General features: G+C 36.0%; 2 protein-coding genes and 3 non-coding genes across 5 annotated transcripts; all 5 read right to left on the bottom strand.

Moving 5' to 3' along the window:
* Positions 1–270: 270 nt before the first annotated feature.
* Trnai-aau lies at positions 271–344 on the bottom strand. The gene has a single exon. It is a non-coding gene; the product is annotated as a tRNA-Ile (tRNA).
* A 198-nt stretch (positions 345–542) lies between these two features.
* On the bottom strand, positions 543–616 carry Trnai-aau. The gene has a single exon. It is a non-coding gene; the product is annotated as a tRNA-Ile (tRNA).
* A 10,169-nt stretch (positions 617–10,785) lies between these two features.
* On the bottom strand, positions 10,786–13,318 carry LOC115454442 (uncharacterized protein K02A2.6). The gene has a single exon (XM_030183177.2). It carries the CDS (start codon positions 12,963–12,965, stop codon positions 10,935–10,937), a length of 2,031 nt encoding a protein of 676 aa, XP_030039037.2. The 5' UTR covers positions 12,966–13,318; the 3' UTR covers positions 10,786–10,934.
* Positions 13,319–13,745: 427 nt separating this feature from the next.
* On the bottom strand, positions 13,746–14,823 carry LOC119190345. The gene has a single exon (XM_037442126.1). It carries the CDS (start codon positions 14,646–14,648, stop codon positions 13,767–13,769), a length of 882 nt encoding a protein of 293 aa, XP_037298023.1. The 5' UTR covers positions 14,649–14,823; the 3' UTR covers positions 13,746–13,766.
* Positions 14,824–15,582: 759 nt separating this feature from the next.
* On the bottom strand, positions 15,583–15,656 carry Trnat-agu. The gene has a single exon. It is a non-coding gene; the product is annotated as a tRNA-Thr (tRNA).
* Positions 15,657–20,267: the final 4,611 nt, after the last annotated feature.

The following is a 20,267-nucleotide window of genomic DNA, read 5'->3' as shown; positions in this document are numbered from 1 at the left end:
TTAACAATGGTAGAAATTGTGTCGGGTATTATTTTGAAATAAATTATAATTATTACACACACACCGATTAACTGAATATAAAGCACAATAGTATTATCTTAAGTGTCTATATTAATGTTACAATTTTTAAAATGTAATTAAAAGGCATAGGAATCTAGTGTAGTAGTATTAGACAGTTATTTTATATAAAAAATGGATAGAAGTAGAATCAAACCAAACCCCTGCCTTCTGATTGTTCAGAAGCAATATTAATAATCAAAATGTATGTGTTGGCCCATGAGGGGATCGAACCCGCGACCTTCGCGTTATTAGCACGACGCTCTAACCAACTGAGCTAATGGGCCGACGGAATTCTTTCAAGAAAGTAAAGAGCACTACAAAAAAAAATTAGTCAAATTGTAAAAATTACTGAATTTAAGAAATAAGAAAATTAACTTATATTTAACAAACCAGATTTAACTACATACTACCGAACTACTATATCACCGTAGTCAAATCTAATTACAATGAATGCTATAAATGGACGACCAAAAAGTACTTTATGGCCCATGAGGGGATCGAACCCGCGACCTTCGCGTTATTAGCACGACGCTCTAACCAACTGAGCTAATGGGCCGATCGGATTTCTTTGGAAAGTAATGTACAAATCATTTTAAAAAATGGAATGTAGTTAATTTTTTTTTTCAATTTAAATCCCACTTTATTTTTTTAAGAATGTGTACCGGATACCCCCATGGTATAACGCCAAGTCCGCGCCGCTGACACTCCCGAGCGCTGTCAAGAACCTCCTTGAATACATTGACTAATTGATTGGCTGAGTTATGAACTTAACGAATAAAAAAATAAATTAACGCACAAAACACGCCCAAACTTATTAAACCCTTTTAGTATGCGGCTTGGTTTAGCCTAATTGAGTTGAGGCAAGAGGTTAATTTCTTGCTTCGGATAAATTATTGTTGTTTTATGCAAATGTTTGGAGGCCAGTTTTGGAAATAATTAAATTCGTTTGTGCCCTCAGGGCTGGATAGATCGGACACTGTTTGTTAATGTTTTATACGATTAGTTTACCTTTGCGAGTCCATTTTTTATGACGCTTCATTATCGAATATATTCGGATAATCAACATTTCTATGCATTGCTACAAACTCTTTAAAAATATATGGTTCTGAGACAATGAATACTGTATTTTTTTTTTTTATTAATTTGTGTATGTTGGCGGCTATTCCAAAAATGCTGATCAAAATTTAAAGTATACTTAACGATTAATTTAACTTCTGCTTTTCCGTTTATTGTAAAATTAGCCAAATTGCATTCTATTATACATTTTAGAATATTTCCTGTAATATTTCAACGAATTTCATTCCTTATTCAACATAAATCAAGCCTTATTAAGTTAGAAATCCCATCCATATTTGCATTTCTAATGAAATCAAATAACTCATAATACACAAAAGCATTCGGCTCTAGCGCCCGCGGATACCTACAGCCTTTAATCATAAAATTTCAGTATAATTCCTATATCACATAAAAAACGATAAACGTTCCTAACACGTTCAAGTTTACCCACCAATATGACACGTATGAAAACCTAACGTAAACCAGCACGTTACGTTGTAGACTTGGGAAACCGTAAATATCTTATGAAATTGGATCGTTAAAGTTCCCGCGCGATATATGGACAACTCATATAAGAACAGTCGGTATTTGTTTAATATAAGGCGCCATAATTTGTGAGTCGTAAATAACTAACTAATATAGTTCATTATTAAATTTCGAGCCGAATGAGCGGTATTGAAATGCATTCGAAGATTTATGTGACGTAAAACAGTTTGAAATTAAATGAAAATTTATACTCATATGAAACTGATATGTTTTGTATATTGATTTAATCGTTGAGAACTTTTGGTAATGTTATTTTAGTAACTATTCATTCCTGTATTGAAAAAAATCAATGAATGCCCTAACGGGTAAAGCTTACGATTGAAATTAGATTCCGTCTTCATTCTTAAAATACCTGCTAAGTTTAAAACATTTGTAAAAATATTCTTTACAACCAGAAATATTACCTTAAACACACATTGTAAGTATTCAAATGAAAATTAACTGAATTATTGAACGAAAACGCCCGAGGCAAATCGACATTTCAAAGAACCCAAAAGCGGATACATCTTTTACAATCAAAGAATATATATGACCGCGCAAGCGCCGATACAAATGAAATATGCGCCGCGATATAACGAGCCACACCGTTTAACAATTAACTTAACAAACAAATGTAATATATTGTGGTTAAAATTCAATACTAACGCGCAGAGCCTATAATAACTTAGTTTCGTTTGAGTTTGGACCTTAGGTATTCCGCCTACACCACTCATTAGAAATTACCTAGTTTATATTTATTTTATAGTGCTTCTAGTATTGCTATGATTGTATACCTAGATAATGTTGAATGTAATTATTTAGAACTTAAAGCTATCGAATTAATTTGCGTTAGGTACTTCCTTACTAACTATAAAATCAATTATAACAATTAACTCATAACATGGAGAGAATTAGAGGCTGAACGCCAGATCGACGGCAAGATGACATCGCGAGGTATGCTGATGTGCAGTGGGTGAGGTTCCCAGATGATTAAAAAAGTATCGAGATGGAGAAGATAAAACAATCCGGATATCGACTGATTAGACAGATTGATATCAATATTTTGAATTGAAGACTGAACTGACTGACGAACTGAACCTTTTTTACTGTGGTACCTGTTTTTATATAATAAAATAGATATCATGTAATAAAACTTAAAAAAGAACGCACCTAGCCCCGCATAACATTCAAAATCAATACACTGTCAAAAAGTACAAAACGTACATTAAATACGTGCGTTTCGGTGCCTTTCTCGGCACCGTTAAATGATTATTTCAATAGTTGATATTGCAATTGGTTCTCACAGCGGGTCGGCAGCAATTAATAATTATTTAATAAGGCGCTCATTACACGACGCTGTGCGCAATCAGCCGCGCCGAAATTATTACCGCGGCACCTACTCCATGCCGATGCGCAATTTATGCACACGTTTATTTACTTGGCCTGGTTAATCCGCATTGGAGGAAACTGGAGTTCTTAATAAAAAACAGTCTGTAAGGCTTAAAATAATGGATGATAAGTTTTATTTGACGTGAGTGGTGGATCTCTGTCTGGGTTAGTCCTACTTCTTTATTTCTATCGTCAAGCAAAAGAGCGTATTCATGGCGTTGAGTTTAAAGCAAGAGGAATTATCTATCTAGTATTATGAGAAGGAAAACGAGCGCAGCCTAATACACAATTAGGTTATTTAAAGTAATATCAGAAAATTCTGTTAAAATAATCTTCAAGCTACCAGTCCTTCAATCTTGATGTACTTTAATGAACCACAAATCAAGCCTTCCCTCGTCATCAACCCTATCCAATTACCGGTAAATAATGGTAATAACAATAAACCGTGTCAGCGTCATCGTTGTCGACAACCTGCCGACGGCGATGGGCGGAGGGCGGCGCGGTTGGGCGGACCGCCCATTACATTCAAACTTTGCTGGACTTGGCGTTGTGTTTGAAAGTTTCAGCCTCGGATCTAGGGGTGGCTAGTTGGGGCCCATGCCCCGGGCGGCAAATTCAAATTTGGCAGTCGAATACATCATTAACGCAACTTTGACTACTGACACATCCAGTACATTCAATACCAAAATTATTTCCCGCTGGGCGCGAAATGATGATGATGATAAAAGTAAAAGTACTGGTGGGTGGGATCGGTATTTTCCAAATTTTGCCCCGCCTCGAAAAAATTCAAGATCCGGGGCTGGAAAGTTTGTATTGAATTTCCAGCAAACGGCCCAACGGTAGATCAGCGCTGGCTTCACTGTCAGCATATTGCTGAGTTGGTGCCTTATTTGTGACAAACATAGTTTTAAGTTTTTTTTATCTGTTTCGCTTATTTGTTTGTTATTATGTAACTTGTGTTTGTTGCAAAATACATTTCTTATCTTTCTTTCTTCTTTCTTTCAAACATACAAAAATATAACTCAGCTAGATTACTAAACTTTTATACAAATACATAAGAGTTCCATATTGAAATTAAAGCCTCTGAAATGCATATTGAACATGTATGTATATTAGGGTATTCAAATATAACACATCTTTTGTTTGATGATTTTGAATGACTTTTCTTTTAATAAGTTCAAATGTTTTATCTTGAAAATCATAGCTTCTTTAGTGGATTTGCAAAGATATACAAAGATTATACTTAGTCTGGCCATAAATACTGTTACACTTAATTATAAAAAAATATTACATTTGAATTTCGAATCTGTCATTTTTATACGATTGTTCATTGTGTTTTCTCATTTTGGCGCCAATACATTGTAAAATATTTTGCGATATTAAAATGGTGTGGGGTGATAAAGAGAACCGAATCGCTGTGATAGCATTACACAAAGTAGGTATGGAGCCAAATGCAATTTTTAAAACTCTCCATACACTTGGTATTAGTAAAATGTTTGTGTACCGGGCTATTAATAGGTACAATGAGACCTCCTCTGTTTGTGACAGAAAAAAGATCTGGCCGTCCACGTAGTGTTCGTACGAAAAAGGTGGTCAAAGCAGTAAGGGAAAGAATTCGAAGAAATCCTGTCCGAAAGCAAAAGATTTTATCTCGGGAAATGAAGATAGCACCTAGAACCATGTCGCGTATTTTAAAAGATGACTTAGGACTTGCAGCCTATAAGAGACGCACTGGCCATTTCTTAACTGATAATTTAAAGAAGAATAGGGTGGTAAAATCGAAACAACTACTGAAGCGGTACGCAAAGGGAGGTCACAGAAAAATTTTGTTTACGGATGAGAAAATTTTTACAATTGAGCAACATTTTAACAAACAAAATGACCGTATTTATGCTCAAAGCTCTAAGGAAGCTTCCCAATTAGTCGACAGAGTGCAACGTGGACATTATCCGACTTCAGTGATGGTTTGGTGGGGTGTTAGCTATGAAGGAGTGACTGAGCCATATTTTTTGTGAAAAAGGTATCAAAACATCGGCACAAGTGTATCAAGATACCATTCTTGAGAAGGTAGTTAAGCCCCTTAACATCACCATGTTCAATAACCAAGTATGGTCCTTCCAGCAAGACTCGGCGCCGGGTCATAAAGCTCGGTCCACGCAGTCTTGGTTGGAATCGAACGTTTCGGACTTCATCAGAGCTGAAGACTGGCCGTCGTCTAGTCCCGATCTTAATCCGCTGGATTATGATTTGTGGTCAGTTTTAGAGAGTACAGCTTGCTCTAAACGCCATGATAATTTGGAGTCCCTAAAACAATCTATACGATTGGCAGTGAAGAATTTTCCCATGGAAAGAGTGCGTGCTTCTATTGATAACTGGCCTCATCGTTTAAAGGACTGTATTGCAGCCAATGGAGACCACTTCGAATAAGCTTTTTATATTTTTAATTGTTTTATATTTATGTATTAAACTGACACACTGTAAAAGTAATAAATGTTATTTGCAGTTAACAATTTTCTTTTTTCTTTATTACAATATTTATGGCAAGACTAGGTATACAAAGAGTATATACAAAGATTATACTAATTTTGACACTCGTTTTTTAAATATGATTTGATTGGGTTTCCCCTAAATCTTTGTTCTCGTTTTGTAATCTTTAAAGATTCCACAATGGTAAGACCACGGAGACAATGTAATTCTTTATAAAGATTAATTGAATATTTTGCGTATAAAACATTTTTTTGTGAAAATCTAAAATTGATTTATATTACTTTAAATCTCTATAAATAAAAAAATATAAACAATTTAGATTTTTAGATCGTTTAAATACAAATGATTTATGCAACTATACCAGAACGAATACCATACTTTATCATAAAAATAACTACATTCAAATTTGACATTTGTTACAAAACATACGTCCAATTAGGCATCCTTAAACCAACACGCAGCTGTCTAAAATATCTCCCTCTTTACTCCTAACATAATAAGTTTCAAAATTGTTTAAAATGTGTCCACTAGACAGAAAGGTATTCTGGTAAAATATAATAGCGCGACAAGGCACGGAGCACTCATTAGAGAAAACAAATCAATATAATAAGGTAATAAAACTGGCTGTTCCCATTGTAAGGTAATTTTGTTGATTGGCCTTTACGGCTCGGTTTGATTGTTACAAATTTGTTTATGGCATCGGCCGTGTTTATTGGTGGGGTCTAATCGGAACGAGTTTCGGGTTCTTAGGATCTTATGTTTAATTTCAAATTAGTTTGGTTAACTAGAACATGTGTTATTTTGTCTGTTTTTAGGTAGATTCGAATCTTGCTTTGCATTGACAGGAAATTTATCCTCTTAAGAGAATTTCGATGATTATAATTATTAATCTTGTTCTTCAGAATCCTTCGTATTGAAAAGGTGCTAAAAGACAATGCGGTTTCATAAAGTTCAAATCTTAAAATGTTAAATTGCAACATTAATATAACGCATTAAAAATATTGGGTAATGACTATTCAGCTCAATAAAGAATATGATCATCAAATCAATGGTTACGAACATAGGTTTACAGAGTGACAGCAGACAGAAGTATTCGCAAAGCAATCGTCACATGTATTATTTGCAGTGTAAATATGATCAACTATATTATGGTTAAAGATAATAAAATATAACGAAACTGAATCCCTCTTAAAAAAATATTTACAGAATTTAATGAGAGAAAAAAAGGTATTTTAATAATTACATAAAAATGCTGTGAAAGGGCGTCGTAGTCTCTTAGCACAGGCATTCTATATGCTTAAAAAGAGATTTCTAGAATTAAGTAACTCATAAGGAAAATTTGTGTCAATGTAATGATAGATATTTTTATTATATTTTAGCAAGTATTTATTAAATTTAATTCCTTTGTACCGTAATATTCAATAACAACCAAATTACACTCAATTATTAAAAAGCTAAATTAAATTCCCCAAATTCAAAATGAATTTTTGTACAAGTCTATCGTATTTCAACAGATTAGCCATGTGATATACAAGTAATATAGTGGTATATAAAAATAATTATTAACGAAATTGAAGAACAGACACCACAAGCTGGTGATGTATAATTGTAAAATGTAGGTAGATACTGTAACGTTGCGTTGACTTTTTGGACAACCCACACCTCAATCCACGCATGACCATGAAGGCTTCAAAGTCTTCGAAACGTTGGTAGAAAATCAGAATATAAAAAAGCGTTAAAATCCGAAAAATAATTTAACTTCAATGTCTAACATTCACGTAAACACAAGAAAAGTTGATGAGTTCTTAAGAATTCATAAAAAATATTTTATGAAGCTGTAATTTTTTAAGATGGTTAACAAAATTTGACGGTGGAGATAAAATATAATCGTAACATTTATTCGTTTACCTTAGAATTAAATGTTACAAAAATAAAAGATCTCATTTATAATATTAGTACCAAGTAAGATGAGAAAACCTGACACTCAAATAAAAGCTTATTTCCTGATTAAAACTTAATGTTTTCTAATCCTTCAAGAGAATCTAGTGCTTCCTTTTAGTATTTTTTTTTCATAGTTGTGAACTCTTGAACTACGTCAAGGACTGTGCTGAATTGGTGATAAAGTTTAATTATCCAAACCATAGCAAGGCCCTGCGTCAAGTTACATTCTCTTTAACTCGTAATGTTCATTTTACTCGCTATACATCGCGCCTCACATGCCTACAAAATTGCGTGTTTGCCTGAAAATTAAGAGAATCCTTTTTATTCCCATAAAAATAACATTAAAACACATTCAAACTGTTTAAACACAGTTCCTTTAACACATAAACATTCGAAAAGAAACTGGATTATTCTCTGCGTAGTGCTTACTGTTCTTTGTAAATGGATTGAATTTCTGCCAAGTTGACATAAAGGTTAGTTCGCACAATAAATAAATTTTATCTATTAAATACAGTCACTCGGACTGTATTTAAATACAGTCACTCAAAAAGCTATTCTATATTTAAATATAGAATCGCTTTTTTTATTGATTGAATCTATTTTGTTCAAATTTCGAACGCATAGATTGTACCGACCTTCTTCACAGTATTTAACTCTAACAAGTTTACTAATTTAAAATGAGACTACACTATGAAACGACTGAGGAAACATAGCCTTCATACATTTACACTCGATATACAGTCCAAACCAGCCTTAAATAATATATTTACAGCACGCAGTAGTGTCGCGCAAACGGCTCGCCATCATCTCTCGCTATTAACTTAACACTTTTTGTTCGCCAAATGTCACCTGATGAGGTTTAATTTGGCTTTCAGCCACACCGCTCATCTGTCGAAGAGCCATTAAAATTTCGCTGTTCGCGAATAGCTCAATCAATAAACGGTGATCAGAGGTAAAAAGTTTTCGCCACATTGTCTGTCGCTATCGTGCGTTGGATGTGCGAAAATGGGAGGCGATTATCAAAACATGTGAGATATGTCGATTGATTTTATAGGAGTGTTTTGTTTTTATTAATGAAGGCAATTGTTCAATATGATGTGAATTTTTAAATTAATTATAATTTCATCACCCAGAACTTTCAATTGACTATATCTGTGGTCCGCCATAAGGAAAAAAGTTATCCCCAAAACTGATATTCCATAATGTTATCATATTTTTTAGGATTTTTAAATAGGTAAGTATACCAAACACACACTTCACTACAAAAATGTAAAACTGTCTAAAGAAACTCGTTAATCTGAATGACTACTAAATAAAGGAAAAGGGGAAAAACAAGATATATTTATAGCAAAACAAGTATGTCGAGCGTTTCTATAATACAATACGTGGAAAAAATGGGTCTCGCGTAAGCTGCGCCTGCGCACGGCCCTCGCAGGGAATGTAATTAACAGAACACCAATAAAAATAATTGGGAACAAAAAGCGATCCGCTCTCGGCCGCCATTTATTATTTTGATTACCCTTGTTATTGTTATGGGGCATTGATGTTTCTCATCAACGCTTTCACGAAGGCACTGTGACGTCAAATTGTATCGTAAGGGGTGCACACATGAACACAGTGTCTTTCGTGTGTGTGGTACGAGAAGGGGATTTATTGTTCCCCTTTACGGCTTTGTTTGTTCCTGCCGACGACGCGTGACGCAGGATAAGGCAACGACCGAAGTGAGGCGTGGGCGGACGATGCAGCGGGTTTGATAAATTGCACAAACAATTATTTCTAATTTATTTCAACCTTTGCCTTTGCAATTGTTTTAAATTATCTCCTTTAATTGTACTTTTTGCAAATAGTAATTTCTCGATATAGACCTGTCGCAATAAAAATTAATTAAGATAAGTATATCCAGGTATGATGCTATCGTTAGTATTAGATACTATTAAATTTATAAATAGAAAATATGGTTCGTGTTCTTTATATAATATGAGTTTAATTTAGCTTCAGTGAAAGCATTATTCGTGACACATATATTTAGTAGCTAATAATGAATATTATTCTACATCAAATTAATTCATATTAGTAGACTAGCCTACGTTGGTTGGCAACTTATCAATGATTCCATTTGGTCTTTTAGATATTTATGGCTGCCAGATATTACATATTATGAGACAAACCATTTTTTGCGCTATACTACGTAAAAAATCATATTGTTTACTATAATAAATGTCAATGTTGGTTGGCAACCTGTCAATGATTTCATTTCGTGTTTTGGATATTTATGGCGGCCAAAAACTTATCATTAGGGGAAACCTTCTTTTTGCTTTATACTTTTTAAAAACATCATAATATTGTTTCTGTTAATAAATATCAAAGTATTGTAATAATGTTCCTTTATTATTGAGGGAGAAATATACAATCAGTCAAAATAAGACAAAACATTTAGTATGTGTAAACGAAATTTACAGGTCCTTTTAATCAGGGATGTTATGGATATGAAATTTCGGATATGGATACGGATATGGATATGGATATAGGAATTAAATTATTTCGGTTACGGATATTAGATTAAAGTAAAATAAAAATATTATGGAATACAGTAGGGTGACGATAACTAACTAACGTTCGTCGTCATCGTCGATTATTAATTATCGATGAACTAATTGGGGGACATGGGTGTTCGGAAAACCTGTGTGTTTTAATTTGAGATGAAGTTTCAGTGAAGTAGTGACACCTCCTTCCGTAAAAAGTTTTTATCACACTGTTTACATTTTGCAAAAATTACCTTCAACTTGATCAAAAAATGTCCAAATTGAAGTACATACTTTGGACGCATTTTGTCCTTATAAATAAATTTAGTATGTAACTGTTAGATATACGCGCTAGGACTCAAGTGAAACGTCAGATTGCTGGAATCGTACTACTTTTATTTGCTAAGTGACACGATATTTATAACAGCGAGTGGATGCAACCACCCGCATAATACAAATATAACATTCCTCCCCCTAGCATGACAATACATAAGAGCAAGCATCATATTTTTTTCCTTGGAAATGCTAGGTTTAATAAAACTTTTTATAATTTACTCTGGGTACAGGTCGCAATATTTTACCACAATCCGTTTGCCTTTCCTGCTGTGGGCGTTGTTGTGAAGATAATTCCTCGGTCCCGTTGTCGTTCCCTGTTTCTATTGCCTCGTTGAATATATCATTCTCTTCTGCAGATTCCTTAGCCTGAGGCTCATTGTTTTCTAAATTCTCTTTCTTCCTCTCTTCTATTAGACGTATCATCATCGAACGTCGAGGAAGTAGACTGCTGTGAAGACGTTTCTTGTTGAGTGATGTCTTCAAGTTCGATAGGGCTATCACTCGACCGATCCCCATTGCTACCTGTACCCTTGAAGGGAATCAATTGATTTTTATGCTTTTTAATAATACAGGAGGTCAGACTATCTTTAACCATATAAATAACTTTGCCAATTCTTCTTACAATAACCCCTTTGTGCCATGAATCGTTTTATTAATACTGTATTTTTTATACAGAACAATATCGCCTGTTTCAAAATGGTGAGTTTTTCTTAACTTGAACGCTTTACACTGTAAGAACTGTTTGTTTTCGACATGTCGAGTGAGAGTGGTAGACGTCGGTAAAGGTTGTGTCGGGTTAATTAAATCTAATCGCGACCGCAATTTACGTCCAAATACTAACTGCGCCGGCGAACAGCCAGTGGTGGAATGGATGGAATTTCGATAGTCAAAGAGATATTTCCATAACTTACAATCTGTTGAAATGCCATTATTGCTTAAAATACACGATTTAATCCCTTTTTTAACCACCTTTACGTAACATTCTGCCTGCCCGTTACTAGCCGGGTGATACGCTGGTGACGTCATATGCATTATACCGTTAGAAAGACAAAATGTCTTGAACTCAACCGATGTAAATTGAGTGCCATTGTCGCTAACTATAGTGTGAGGCAGACCGAATCTTGCCATATATTCGTATAATTTGTTAATGACCGATGACGATGAAGTACCTATACCCATCTCATAAGCTTCAACCCACTTAGAGTACGCGTCCACTATAATTAAGTATGAACGCCTATGGATGGGTCCTAAGAAATCTATATGTATTCGATAAAATGGCTGTGGAGGATGTGGCCACAATGCGAGCGGTACGCGCGCTGGTGACTGTCTTAATTGCAAACAAATCTCACAACTTGCAATCATGTTTTCTATAGTTCGATCAATTCCAGGAAACCAGAACCTACTGCGCGCCTCTGCTTTTGTTTTAACAATACCCAAATGTGATTTATGCAACTCTAGTAGTAACTTATTTCTAACTGATTCGGGAATAACTATTTTGTGTCCTCTCATAACACAGCCGTTTTCATACGACAATTGTGTCTTACAAAGAAAATAAGGTTTAATTAATAAATTTTGTACACGCTCCGGCCAGCCGTTGTTAATATAAGAAATAACTTTGCATAAAATTGCGTCTTTACACGTTTCGTTGCGAATTTCGTGTAGTGTAACGGGTAAACTACCATCAACGACAAAGTTTACGTACGATGCGCGATCTTCCACTGGTTCTAAACTATCATGAAAGCCGGTTGCGCGGCTGCAACCCCTATTACCAGACGTTAAATCATCGTCGGGTAGACTTGCGCGCGATAAATAATCTGCACTGTTGTCAGCACTACGTATATATTCTATTGTGTAATTATAGCCACTTAGAAATATTGCGTAACGTTGTAACCTATTAGCTGAAACTTCTGGAATGCCACGATAGGGACCGAAAATAGATAATAGGGGCTTGTGATCTGTACGAAGTACAAACGGCGTTGCCCTTCCGTACAAATACTGGTGGAAACGTCGAACTCCGAATATAATTGCTGTAGCCTCCTTTTGGATTTGTGAATACCGTTTTTCTGCAGTATTCAGTGTCCGCGAGGCAAAACACACGGGGCGTTCCACCCCGTCAGATTCTATCTGTGAGAGAATCGCTCCTAAACCACTCGGTGATGCATCCACTGTTAATATAATTTTTGCATCCTGATTATAATGAGCCAGAACTTTCTCTGAGGCTAAACACCTTTTAATGGCATCAAAAGCATAATTATGTATCGCCTCCCATTTCCATTTACTGCCTTTATGCAATAATGCATAGAACGGACTTAAAATTGTGGACGCATTTGGAACAAAATTCCTGTAATAATTGACCAACCCAAGAAAAGATTTTAGCTTACTTACGTTTGTCGGTATAGGTGCCTCAACTATTGCTTTTACTTTTTGTTGAGATTTCCTCAACCCAGTTTTGTCTATGGTATAACCTAAATATTCGACTTGGTCCGCAAAAAATACACATTTATCCTTACGCAACGTTAAGCCCGCCTCTTCTAATCTTTTTAAGACTGCACTAAGCCTATCTAAATGCTGCGCTTCCGTTTCTCCTGTAACACATATATCGTCAAGCATACACATAACTCCGTCTAAACCCGACAACAAACACTCCATTGCCCGCTGAAAAATAGCCGGGGCACTAGCGAGACCAAACACTAGCCTTTTATATTTAAATAATCCTCTGTGAGTATTTATACAAGTTATCTTTTGTGACTCCTCATCCAGTACAAATTGTGAGTACGCTTGTGTTAAGTCTAATTTACTAAATTGTTGCCCTCCATGCAGTTTCGTAAACAGTTCTGTAACAGTTGGCAGCGGGTATTGTTCAACTATTAATTGTTTATTAACACTAACAGAGTAGTCCGCGCACAATCGTATAGACCCATCACGCTTTAATATGGGCACGATAGGCGATGCGTATTCTGAATGTTGAATTGGTTCTAATACCCTACACGCACTAACCGATCGAGTTCACTGTTTACCTTATCTCGCAAAGCGAACGCAACCGGCCGAGCCTTACAAAAAACCGGTTTCGCATCATCCTTTAACTGCAATTTTACGCGGTATTTTGTAAACATGCCTACACCATCTGAAAAGACTCTTGCGTAACGTGATTTTAATTGTTGAACCAAGTTATGCGATTTATTTATAAGGTTGATTTGTGATATTTGCAATTTAAACAAACATATAAAATCACGGCCTAATATTGGCGGCCCACCGTCACGTATCACACGGACCTTTAAATAATGTGTTTTGTTTAAATATGTAAAAGGCAATTTTACGAATCCTAAACAGTCGATAGCACGTCCCGTATAAGTAAACAGCTGATCACTAGCTAACGATAATGGCACTGAATTAAAATATTTTTTATATGTTACATCTGAGATCGCGGTAACCGCCGACCCCGTATCGATTTCAAATTTTAAATGAACTACCCCGACTGAAATAGTTAACGTCATTGGCTCCCCTTTCAACGAACATATTTTTTTTTTTCTTACCGTCGTCACCACTCTCACTCGACTCGCCGGTACCTAGAAAGTTAATTGTTTTGCACATTCGACGTAAATGACCCGTTACATTGCACTTTTTGCACTTATAATTAGCGAACCGACACTGAGCTGTTTTATGATTTTTATAGCCACACACTGTACACATTTCCTTATTATCATCACGTTTGTTTTCACTACGCGCCTGTTTGTCGCGGCCGATCTTGAATAACGGTGCACCCGATGCTGGTACCTGCGCCAACTCCTGAGAGGACGATGCTTCCGCTCCTTTGCGTGCACTGCGCACACTCTCCGCCAACTCCACTGCTTTTGAAAGCGTTAACTCTTCAAGGTCACGCGCAAACAGCTTATCTTTCTCTGGCCCCGGTTGCATGCCCATTACAAACCGGTCACGGAGCGCTTCTTCTACGTTCAGGAACCCGCAATGTAATGTGAGCCCACGTAGCCTTGCAGCCCACTGTGAATACGATTCCTCGGGCCCCTGGACTGCAGCATAAAATTTATACCGCTCACTAAATCCACACTTTTTTGGCGTGAAGTGGTTGTCGAGAAGTACCAGTATATCTTCATATGGTACCTGCGTTAACTGTTTCGGTAACGCCAAATCCGCCGTCAGTTGATAAGTGCCGTCGCTGAGTGCACTCAGTAATATCGCCCGCCTTTTCACTCCTGCTGGGTCCTTTTCCTCGTTGATGTCGTTTGCGATAAACCATTGAGAAATGCGTTGCTTGTAGTTTTGCCATGTATGAATTGTATGGTCAAAACTGGACAAAATGCCGAAGTGAGACATTTTTTTTTTTTTTTTTTTTTATACGTGGGTACTCGTCGCCACTGTTAGATATACGCGCTAGGACTCAAGTGAAACGTCAGATTGCTGGAATCGTACTACTTTTATTTGCTAAGTGACACGATATTTATAACAGCGAGTGGATGCAACCACCCGCATAATACAAATATAACAGTAACACACCACTATTCCTTCACTTTATTAAATAAGTACCTACTCCTAAATAAAAAAAAATACTATTTATGAATGAGGTTATGTTATGACTAAAATATAGTGTATTTATATTTTATTGCAATTGCTTATCAGTAAATCGCTCCCGCTTCCGCCATTTTGCGCACTGTAACGTTACTCGAAATGTTTTCACAGTCATAAAATTGTATAGTTTTGGTTTTAGCACAGCTATTAGTAATAATTTAATTTTATGTTGAATTTTTTTGTTGTTAATCATAAACGGTGAGCGTATAACGTCGAATTGTTTAAAACTTAGCTCACTTAAACAAACTGCTCTATTGATGTCTTTATGTTACTTCAGGCACGCTGGTCTGATATGTGAAAAGAAAAAAGTGTGCGGTTTAAACACTTTGGTAAATATTATCGTATGTAGAACTCTTTCAATAGCATATTATACATCCTTATTATGTATACTTAAAAAGAAATCTCCTATACATCTTACATTCCTAAAATATACATCATTAAAATATCGTAAAGTCTGAATAATTCACTATTCCAATCTAAAATAATAGAAGTGCAATATCCATGATATGGATATTGTACTTCTATTATTTTAGATTGGAATAGTGAATTATTTATTTTATACTTACAAAAAAAAAAACAAATTTTTTGTACATTTTAAATTCCTAAAAATATACAATTTAGATTAAAATATCGAAAATGAATAATTCACTATTCCAATGTAAATAATAGAAGTGCAAAACAAAGGCACCGGCGAGATTTGAACTCACGATCTCCTGTTTACTAGACAGGCGCTTTAACCAACTAAGCCACGGCGCCGATGAGCAAAGTATTGAAATGATCCGTAACTTTCCCGAAAGCCCTTTTCCTTAACATGATCCCAGCAATTGATTTTAGCTGACTGTCTCGACGATTTCTCAGTGGCAGCTCGGATAGAGGACGATGACGACGTGAAACGCCCGCGCTTCTGAAAGCACCTAAAGCTGTTGGTCCTGCACCTAATCTCTCTCCGGTCATGTCGGATTGCTGCCTCACGGGACTATGAGAGTGAAGGAACAGACAGTGTACCTGTGTATTGCACACACACTTGTGCCTAATATCTCCTGCGTACCCGCTTAGCCCTATCAAGTATTGATTTTGAAAATTATAATTAATTTTATCTCATCACAACACCATAACACAATAGTGTTATAAATTCAACATTTGATGTGTGTTTAGTTATGCATGTAATCGGACGCGAACAATTACTTACCTAATTCACAAAAACACATAAACCTTTACGCTATGACTATAAAAACGAAAATTCACCATAAAAGCAAACATAAAATCAGCGCAAAGCATTAATTAAATCGAATCACGATGATACATTGTAGCTTCACAATATTACAGGCTGTAATAATGAATATTACCGCTGTAATAATCAATATTACAGTGTAATTACTTGGAGCGCGGATTATTGCTTTATTAAGCTCGCCTTTAGCGGTGCGTGTTTAGATGTTTATTGTTGTAATTTTATAATGGTATAATTGAGCGCAGGAGTTATTACAGGAACATCTGCGAAGTCCAGCATCAGGCTATGATTGCAAACGTTCCAATGATCGCCAGTTTTAGCTGATTTATATTGCTTTTCTGTTGCAATTTAATGAGTTAATTATCATGAAATGTCTATAATTAATGTCTTAATATTATGATAAAATCACGGATTTTGACGCACTTAAAAAGCGGCGATAGCCTAGTTGGTTGTGGAACGGACTGCCGAGACGAATGTCCGCAGGTTCAAATTCCAAGGGCACACACCTCTGACTTTTCTAAATAATTATATGTGTATTCTTTGTGAATTAGCGCTTGCTTTAACGGTGAAGGAAAACATCGTGAGGAAACCTGCATACCTGAGAAATTCTCTATTAAAAATTTTCGAGGGTGTGTGAAGTCTACCAACCCGCACTAGGCCAGCGCCGTGGACTAAGGCCTATTCCCTCTTAGTAGTTGAGGAGGCCCGTGCCTAACAGTTGGACAGTATATAATACAGGGCTGAATTATTATATACGCACTTTGAGAGTATTTTTGAGTGATATATCAAGACATTTTTTTTTTGTTTTTACAGTGCCTCTTTAACCAGGGAATGTTAGTAGTCTTATTGATAAGTTTGTTGTTAATTTACCAAGTGAGTGATTTTTTTATATTTTTATAAAAAGCCGTTTTATTTACCAATAATTTTTGCATGTAATTTAAATTAGTACTAAACATTGAAATAAAATTATTTTGCGGGTTTTACTGCACTACTTTTAATTATAATTTTGTTCCGATTTTTCAAAAACTTTGCAGACTTCATAGTCACTGGAGGTGTGTCAGAAGTGTAAGACGTGCCATAAATCAAAGTTACAATATCTACCTTCATTTCACAGTGTAGTCGTATTAAACAGCGTAAACCGAGAGACCTACCAAAATTATATACCTAAAATAACAGACGTAATAAATTGCCATGTTATTAATATGAGTAAAATATAAACACCGTGCATAAGTGATGCACCTTTTAAAAGATAAAAATGAATCATTGCACCGCTCCATCAAACTAATTGCTCTGTTTAAATAGTGTTAAAACAGTTCGCAATCGTTCGCCCATTTGTTACTACTTATTATAATTAAACTTTTGTACTTGTAACCATTTTGCGCGTTGTCAAGATAAGTGTAGTTTTTTTAATTACTTGCAATTATCTTTGGTAGTGTTAAAGAGTTTCAGCGTTTGTTTTATCTATGGGTTCTTTAATTGTTTTTTAATGTAATGTGCCCGTTTTCTAGACTGTGTTAGTTGTCGAGACAGGGTGTTTTAAGTATTAATTATAGTGTTAATATGCGAAATAACTTACGAGAAGGCACTACTAAAATTTTAACGATTAGTTAATCATTTGATGAAGCGAGTATAATGTTTACACACACACACACACATCATCACGCATTTTATCCCCGAAGGGGTATGCAGAGGTGCAACCAAGGCACCCACTTTTCGCCGAGTGTGTTCCGTCCCAGGATGTGATAGGGGGCGAGCCTATCGCCATATCGGGCACAAATTCCAGACTCCGGGCTAATATTGAGCAGAAAAACCCAAATATCACTTTGTCCGACCCGGGATTCGAACCCAGGACCTCAGAGCGCTGCCGTACCGCGCATGCAGTACAACTACGCCACCGAGGCAGGCGTATAATGTTTACGTAATATTTTAATCATCTTTATATGAATCGCTTATTACTATCTTCAATTCAATATCTTTCCCAATATTATCCTCAATGAATCTCATAATTAAACAAGTGTGTGAGCAATATACAGGTGCACTCTCTAATCCTTCACTCTCATAGTCCGGTGAGACGGCAACCTGACATGACCGGAGAGGGATCAGGCGCAGGACCAACGGCTTTGCGTACTTTCCGAGGCACGGGGGTATCACACCGCCAACTTCCCGATTCCGAGTACTGAGTCATTTTTAAGATGGAAAAATCCAGTCACATTTATTTTTGGTCCAACCCGGGATTCGAACCAAGGACCTTAGCGCGCTAGTTGTACTCGTATGCATTACAACTACGCAATCGTGACACTGTCATGATGATACTTTGTACGAGTACATAAATTTGTCTATTTTTTCTTTTACCGTATAAAATGATATTAGTATCAAGATATACTTAAACCTTTTTTTTTTTTTTTATTTTGGTTTCGCGGAGATAGTCCCTTATTACTACCGCCCAGCCTTCGTGGGGGGTGACTGAGCGGTTATGCTGGGGTAACCGTGCCTTACGGCCCGGCGTTGAGCCGCCCGGATTTGATGACGACCTTCGGGCGACCGCCGGGCCGAGTCCCTAACCCTATGTACAACTTAACCTATGCACGGCCTACCAGCTAAAACTCCGCGGTGGCCCTCTTCGGCGCATTAGGGACGGCTGCGGGCTTCCTCTGACGTTGAAGTGTCTAGTCTGCGTCCGCAGCCGCCCCTGCGCGGTGCCGCCTTGCGGCCCGTCTCCTATGGGAAGATATACTTAAACCTGGAGGTTGGAACATTACCTGATCTCGTACGGATAATTTCTATTTATTTACTGTATAGTCAATTCCGGAACAATTGTTGGAATATCGGGTAGAATGATTGAGCCTTTCTCTTAATAATCTTCATAAAGTTTTGTTCTATAAAGTATGGATTCATTATGCAGTTGACTACGATCAAAACAGTTTAAATGAACTTCAATAACAAAACAATAAACATTTTTAATATTACACGAAGTTTAACTTTGAAGATAAATATAACATAAATTATTAAGATAATACAAATATCCAATTTAATAAAATTATATCCTAACATCGAAAAAACGAATAGCTATAAAAAGCCAATTTTCTTTGTCACGTGTTTATTGATAAGTGGATCCTTCGCGATAAGGTTTAATTATTTTCTTTAATAGGTTATTATAACTTTCTATGAGTAAATACATTCCGTACGTCGTTGGGAGTTAGTGCAAAATTAAAACAATTTGTAAAGAACAAAGACGGCTGATTTTATCGCTCCAATTATTCATGGAACGGAATGGCGTAAGTTATAACCTTAGACATGATTATACATTTAAATAAAATTACGTTTTTAATTTAGATAGACGACGTGAGGTATGCATGGACTCTGGAGTATTAAAGAACTGCCAAAAAAGTGTTTTCCAGTTACATTCTGGGCACTTGGGATGTTTTAAACGAATGTACATTTTTCTTCTTTATGATAGCTTGCTTTAACGAAGGGAGAAAGCATTAAGAACAGTTCTGAACGTAGTGTAAATAAGTAACTTTAACCTATCGACAACTTAATCTTAGTTATTTGATAAATGCGAAATTTGTGAGAATGTTTGCAAACCTTTCAAAGGGTTTGGATTTAATTTGACACATAAATAGATCATATGGTAAATTTGCACATATTATCCTCGAAAAGGTACAAAATAAAAATTAACCTGTTTTTTTCTATCGTATGCAAAATTTGCATATAATCTTCCCGAAAATGCACACAATAAAAAAAATATTCCGGCTTTTTTCCGCGTGCTAACCCCGAGCAACCGTGTACTATATTATCCGTCCTCTCTACGTCTCATGACTTCACCCCCACATTATTCTCACTACAAGCGTTTTCAACAGACGTGAACATGCTAGAGCCGTCTGAAATAACTTCATGCTCTAACCCGAGCAAATTTAATTTTCACGAACCTTACACAAAGCGAATTAGAAGCGGTGGCGAATAAACTGTTTTGCATTTTTAATTGCGTTTCTTTATCTTTTGTATTAATCTATGGTATAGGGTGGAAAATATGTTGACGTGAAATGAATATTGTTGTATTGTTTGCTAGGTGTTGCTCACAACTTTGCTGGGGAAAAAAAGGCCTTTGTGTATTTTTCCGGGGTTCGAAGTAGGCTATA

The sequence above is a fragment of the Manduca sexta genome, chromosome 23 (assembly GCF_014839805.1).
Source record: "Manduca sexta isolate Smith_Timp_Sample1 chromosome 23, JHU_Msex_v1.0, whole genome shotgun sequence".
In the NCBI taxonomy this organism is placed as follows: domain Eukaryota; kingdom Metazoa; phylum Arthropoda; class Insecta; order Lepidoptera; family Sphingidae; genus Manduca; species Manduca sexta.
This window is presented reverse-complemented; position numbering and strand designations above follow the sequence as displayed.